The sequence below is a fragment of the Azolla caroliniana genome, unplaced genomic scaffold, assembly GCF_043228905.1.
Source record: "Azolla caroliniana isolate FFs.n. ecotype wild unplaced genomic scaffold, voAzoCaro1.0.p SCAF_15, whole genome shotgun sequence".
NCBI classification, from domain to species: Eukaryota; Viridiplantae; Streptophyta; class Polypodiopsida; order Salviniales; family Salviniaceae; genus Azolla; species Azolla caroliniana.
Genome location: NW_028230450.1, coordinates 79,219 through 85,469, shown reverse-complemented (window position 1 = coordinate 85,469; position 6,251 = coordinate 79,219). Strand labels below are relative to the sequence as shown.

General features: G+C 44.6%; 1 protein-coding gene across 1 annotated transcript; it reads right to left on the bottom strand.

Annotated features, from left to right (window-relative positions):
• Window positions 1–1,564: 1,564 nt before the first annotated feature.
• On the bottom strand, window positions 1,565–3,271 carry LOC147854177 (glucan endo-1,3-beta-glucosidase 8-like). Its single transcript, XM_087331171.1, has 2 exons — window positions 2,913–3,271; window positions 1,565–2,779 (listed from the first exon to the last, which is right to left on the bottom strand). The coding sequence occupies exons 1-2, from the start codon at window positions 3,233–3,235 to the stop codon at window positions 1,627–1,629; spliced, it is 1,476 nt and encodes a 491-aa protein (XP_087187297.1). The 5' UTR covers window positions 3,236–3,271; the 3' UTR covers window positions 1,565–1,626.
• Window positions 3,272–6,251: the final 2,980 nt, after the last annotated feature.

The following is a 6,251-nucleotide window of genomic DNA, read 5'->3' as shown; positions in this document are numbered from 1 at the left end:
TGTGTGTTTATTGTTGAACTACTTTTGGGAGGTTAACCACATAACATTCTACCTACCTATTTACAATGTTATACAACTATTTACAATTGGAGGTGCACATCTCATGGACCACATTTACCATAATAGAGACATTAATGTCGGTATAAATGACATAAACAATGATACATACATACATATATATATATATATAAAGAGTGGTAGACTCCTAGTTAAACTTTGCCATAATTACTCAAATACCCACTTTGCGATAAGAATTAATCCGTATATAGTGGTTTTCACCTTTCCAAATAACACATAGGATCCTATATATATAGAGTGGTAGACTCCTAGTTAAATTAGGTCATAATTACTCAAATACCCACTTTGCAATAAGAATTAATCCCTATATAGTGGTTTTCACCTTTCCGAATAACAGATACAATCCTATATAGAGAGTGGTAGACTCCTAGTTAAATTAGGTCATAATTACTCAAATACCCACTTTGCAATAAGAATTAATCCCTATATAGTGGTTTTCACCTTTCCCAATAACACATACGATCAACCATTTGCTACGAACAAATGCTAGTGCACATATGGCACACTTTAAAGAATCCATATTTGGTATGAGAGGTATACATAAGAGATTGTCTGGCTTGTAAAATGATGATTTTCAACTTAAGAGTATCATTCTACTTGCCTACCTCGCTCATACCACTGGTTTGGTACCATGGTAACAAAAAACTTGTAAGTCGTAAATACGATATTTAGGACAATAATAATAAGTTGGAATACGTGTTGGATCCTTCCAGTTGGGCAATGGAGGAAGGTGCACAATATTCTGTGCGCCTTGTCATGGCATAGTGCCCACTAAAAGAAGATGCTTTTGGGTAGTTAATACATCGACTTCACGTTCAACAATCGAATAAAGGAACTTTATTAATTTACGGCCTGAAACAGATGGAGCGTTTGTAGTGATAGATGTATTTATTAGCAAAGGGCTGGCCGTGCAAATGTTTTACTCTCATACTTCATTTAGGGAGGAGCTTAGACAGAGATGATGGTGTGTCTGTCTCTGTCAAATGTTCTAGAATGGCCAGCATACACAATGAATTAATTGAAGGCCAGCTCCGCTGGAAGGAGGGGTCCGGAGCAGAGCTAAAAAGATTGAAGCTTGGCAGAAAGATTTTCGTGACGATCGAAATCAAATCAGTAGGAGTCGAATTAAATACAAAACTCTCAAAATTCATTCATATAACCCTAGGGAAAAATTGGGCCTTCATTTGGCGCCTTTTGTAGGCAATTGTGTTGGAGTTTAAGAGACTTGTGTGGTAGGGGTGGTCTCTATGTGTTGTGTGCTGCTATGTTATGCTACACTTATGCTAGTAGTGTAGTGTTGTAGCTACCACAACCAATACAATACAATACAATACTTAAAGGGCACGGGCTTCATAGCCTTCAATATGTAGTTCGAAAGAGGGAATGGAATGGAAGAAATACATACATACTATACTATACTATACTATACTTACTTAGTGACACGAAGACGCGGCCTTTCCAAAAAAAATAGGATTGAATGGAAAAGTAGTAACATAATTGACGTTATCCACACAGAGACAGACACCTGTTGTGGCGGCCTTCTTCCTGCTACAGTAACAGCAGAACTCCTGGGCAGAGGAAGAAAGATGAGGAGAAGAAGACGGTAGCAGCAGCAATAAGGGAGTGGAACAGTGTTGGCAACCGAGGTGAGGTGCCAGCAGAATTCGTGCTGATCTGAATAATGAATTTACAGCTGCCCACAGATGGATCGTTCTGAGTGATAGAGCCCAGGCCGTTGAAATTGCAGGAACCGGCGGTTTGGCCCTGTATTTGGTAGTACTGGTTGAAGGCATAGGAGGCATTACCTCGTGCATCAAGGAGGCCATAGCAGGAGGCGCCATAGCCCAGCTCAGTGCAGTCCGACTCCTGACATGCGAAGCTCACAGGGTTCTGTAAGCTCAGAAGGTCAGCTGTGGGAGACAAAATGCACCATCGTTTGCTGAGGTAGGAGACCCCTTTAGCGTTGACAAGGGTACCATTTCCAGCAGCATTGAGGGGAGATCCGGGCACAGTGAGAGGGTATTTGGTGGTTCCATCATAGGCAAACACACCCCAGTGCCGCTCAAAGGCACCTGGATCGATGCTCTTCTGGTCCTCATCCAAGAGGCCGAAGAGGTAGTAATTGATCTCCGTGTTGGGGCGGCGTGGAGTTCCTGCATTATTTCTGACATGGTTCAGGAAGCCTTGGTTGAAGCGTTGTGCATTTGCCACATTGGCTGCTGTGACACCGTCGGTAGGCCACCCGACTTCACCCACAATGATGGGGATGTCGGAGTGCCCGATCTTGCCAAGTGCCACCACGAGCGTGTCATAGCTGGCGTCGAAGGTGTTGGTGTAGGCATAGGGAGGGTCAGATACCTGCACCACGGAACTGTCGAAGAAGGCGTAGTTCTGCGGGAAGGAAGGGTCGCTATTCAAGCTGATGAACGGGTACATGTTGATGGTGTAGGGGCAGCCGTTTTGGGACAAGAGGTCCACGATCTGCTTCATCTGACCAGCAATGTCGCTTCGGAAAGCCCCACTAGAAGGAGGCCCAGCAGAGGAGAGAACGTCGGCGTTCATGGGCACAGTCACTTTGACCTGTGTGCCCAAGCCCGCAGCGTTGAGCGCAGCCTGCACGTTTTGAAGTGCTGGGTAAGTGAGAGAAATGAAGCTTCGATTATAGGAGGTGAGAAACGGCTCGTTGCCCACAGCAACATACCTGCACACACATAGTTAACAACAACAACAACCCCTAAATGATCAGGTAGGTCTCATAGAAGCAAAAAAAAAAAAAAGGAGAGGAAAAGGAAAGATTAGATTTAGATTAGGTAAGGGACCTGCAAAAGACCTACTTGATGTTGACTCCTCCTTGGAAGAGGTAGCGGCTGATGTTCTTCTGCACGAAGCTCTTGGCCGTGGGCAGGTCAGTCATGTATTTGAGGTAGAGGTTGGGGATAGCTACCATCACCTCTATGGTCGTACCTGCTAGGGCGGACAGAGTGGTCGGGTCCGTGTCGAAGAGCTTCACGCGCGTGAAATTGTTGTCTTTCAGCATCTGCACCACAGTGCGAGACGGCAGCCTGTGCGATGCTTGAGTGCCCCAGTTCACCCCCACCGCTGCCCCCTCTACCTTCTGCCCTGCCGTTGCTAGTAGCAGCAGCAGAGCCATCATCATGATGACTCCAAGTAGAAGAAGGAGCTCCGATCTACTACTCCTACTACTACTACTACTACATGATGATGGGGACGGCAAAGAGAGACACTGACGACGGTGCTCCTGCTCACTTGGCATCGCAAACACCAAACCCTAAACCCTAAACCCTAAACAATCCCCCAGAAGGAGACCAAGAAGCAGAAGAAGTTAAGTGCAGCTTCGAAGCGACAGGAAAGGTGAGTCCGCGAAATTGCTGCAGATCTTTCTTCCCCTGCTTCTTTTTTGTCTGTGTCTGTGTCTGTGTCTGTGTATGTGTATGTGTATGTGTGAGTTGTGTGTGTGAGTGTCTTTTCGAGATTCAACGGCTATCTATATGTATATTATTATTTGTCTCCACAAAAAATAAAAAGTGGAAAAGGTAGACTAGATGCCCAAAAATAATTTACCCCCTCGTTCTGGGGGAGAAGACGGAGGAGGAGACACACACACACACACACATAACTCACACAAGCGCTACCTAACAAACAACCCAACCCAACTTAACTATTCTCTTTCCCTTTCGAGCTAACAACTAACGAATGAATACATATACATACATACTGATACACATACATTTATACATACATACATATAGGAATGCACGAATGAATGAAGCTGGGTGGGTCCCCTCCTTATCTTCTTCCTCCCCTTCGCCTATACATAATACATAATACATACACATACATAATTGCATCATATCGTTCCTAAAGCTTATCCAATCATGCATGCGTGGGCCTTTGCACCTCTGTCATGCATCATATTGATTCCTAAATTGCATGTGCCCGTTGCACCTCTCGGTATCCAACCTCTCGTATGCCCCACGCATATTGATGCCTTTGCTCATGCCCATGTGTGCACCATCTCACATACGTGGACCAAACAATTAGCCATGCCAAACCTCACATTATTATGCCCATTTATATTGATGATTTTGATCTTGCCCATGTGTACACCACCATCTCACGTACTTGGACCAAACAATTAGCCATGCAGAACCTCATATTATTATGTCTATGGCATTGGGAAACTTGCATGTGCATTGACAAAGAATTTGTTTATAAATTATGGACTTGAAAAATGTTTTATTCTTCCTTTTTTTGTTGGGGTGGGGGGGTGTCATAAACTTTAGCTTAGTTCAAGTACACATATGGTGCAGAGCCCAAACAATATTAGGTGTTTGTGCCTTCAATAGAGTTGCGAGTTTCCCCATGTTTACCCATCCTATAGTTTTTCAATTCAAAACAACATTTTGCAACTCCACTTGGATTGCGTGTGTTACGTTCAATATCACAAACACACATACACAAATGCCCCTCTTCTCTTCTCGTAAATACATATCACATGGTCTTGGATTCCTTCTATTTGGCCTTATTGGATTGGATTTCCAGATTCCCATGGGTACTTATCACATTTATAATTTGTGATCATGACCATCTTGAATTTGATCCAATTTCCCAATATGAGATTGTGATTAGAGGGCCATATACAAGATTATGTCTACCTTACAATTTGCGTGATGCCCATTTTTTCACCAAGATTTTCACCATGACCAACAATATCAAAGAAAAATGAATGGCATGAGCAAAAGTGTCTAGGAAAGCAGAGGTACTTGTCATTGCCTTTGGATACGCCAACAACTTAAAAAACGAGAAAAGCCAAGTCCAGCTTAGATGCATATATTTGAAATAAGAGCGCCCACGTGAACAAAAAAGCTCATAACGTCCTCATTTGATATCTAATTTCAGAGTTCAAATAGTTCAATCAAAGCGAACGAAGTAGGCTATGATTGGCCCTAATAAAATCTAACGTCGACGAAGACGAGAAGGTTCAAGTATGCTTGGGCGGCCTCGCACAACGATTCGACTCGTTGAGGACGGCAATCTTGGCAAGAGAAAACCTTCCTTCATTCTTCGACCTCCAATCAATGCTATTGGTCGAAGAGAACCACGTCCGAACCAAAAGCAAGATGTTGGAAGCACAAATGTTCTTCTCGAATTCGGATGGTGGCCGAGGAGGAGGTCATGGTGGTAGAAGAGGCCAATTCGGCCCATCGCACAAAAGGGAACTCAAACATTCACGGAAGCCATCGAGGAACCTTCGGAAGAAGGGGGAGCTTCCACGCCGAACATGGTCAGCAAACGAGGCCCGCAACTTGCAATTATTGCAACAAAGTTGGCCACTATGAGGCGGAGTGTCAGAAAAAGCAAAGTGAGTCGGCTTCAACAAGTCGACAACTCACAAACTACGCATCGAACTCCGACTACGACAATCGTAGCGGAATGATCACGAAACACGCATCAAATTCTGACTACGACGATCGTAGTGAAATGTTTACAAATTACGCCCCAAATTCCGACTACGGCGATCGTGGCAAAATGTTCATAATGAGGCATAGAGCGAACTCTATGACGGCCTCCAACTCGGAAGACGTGTGGTTCGTCGACTCCGGCGCCTCACATCACATGACATCTCACGAAGAGTGGTTTCATGATTTACGAATGCCGGATCGACCCGGCTTCATAGAGACGGGAGACGACACCACGTACCCCATTCAACACATCGGCAATATCCCATTCGGGAAAGAAGGCAAGCAAACTTGCATCAAGAATGTCTTGCACGTGCCCACAATAACGAAGAATTTGGTCTCGGTCGGCCAAATTGTGGAGCAAGGCATGCAAGTCCACTTCAACAACGAAGGTTGTTTCATTGAGAAAGATGGCCGACTCATAGCTAAGGGGCGAAGAGATGGCCGAATGTTCATCCTTGATTCGAACGAGGTGAAAGGTCTCAAAACTGAGACAAGCATCGAGTTGTGGCACAAGAGAATCGGCCACATAAACCTCCAATGGCTACGAGCAATGCAAACCAAGAGAGTCGTCATCGGACTTCCGACATTCGAGTCGAAACGAGTTGACCGAGTATGCGAAGCATGTCAACTCGGCAAACAACATTAACTCCCATTCCCGAAGGAGAGCTCCACAAGCAAAGGCCTCCTTGA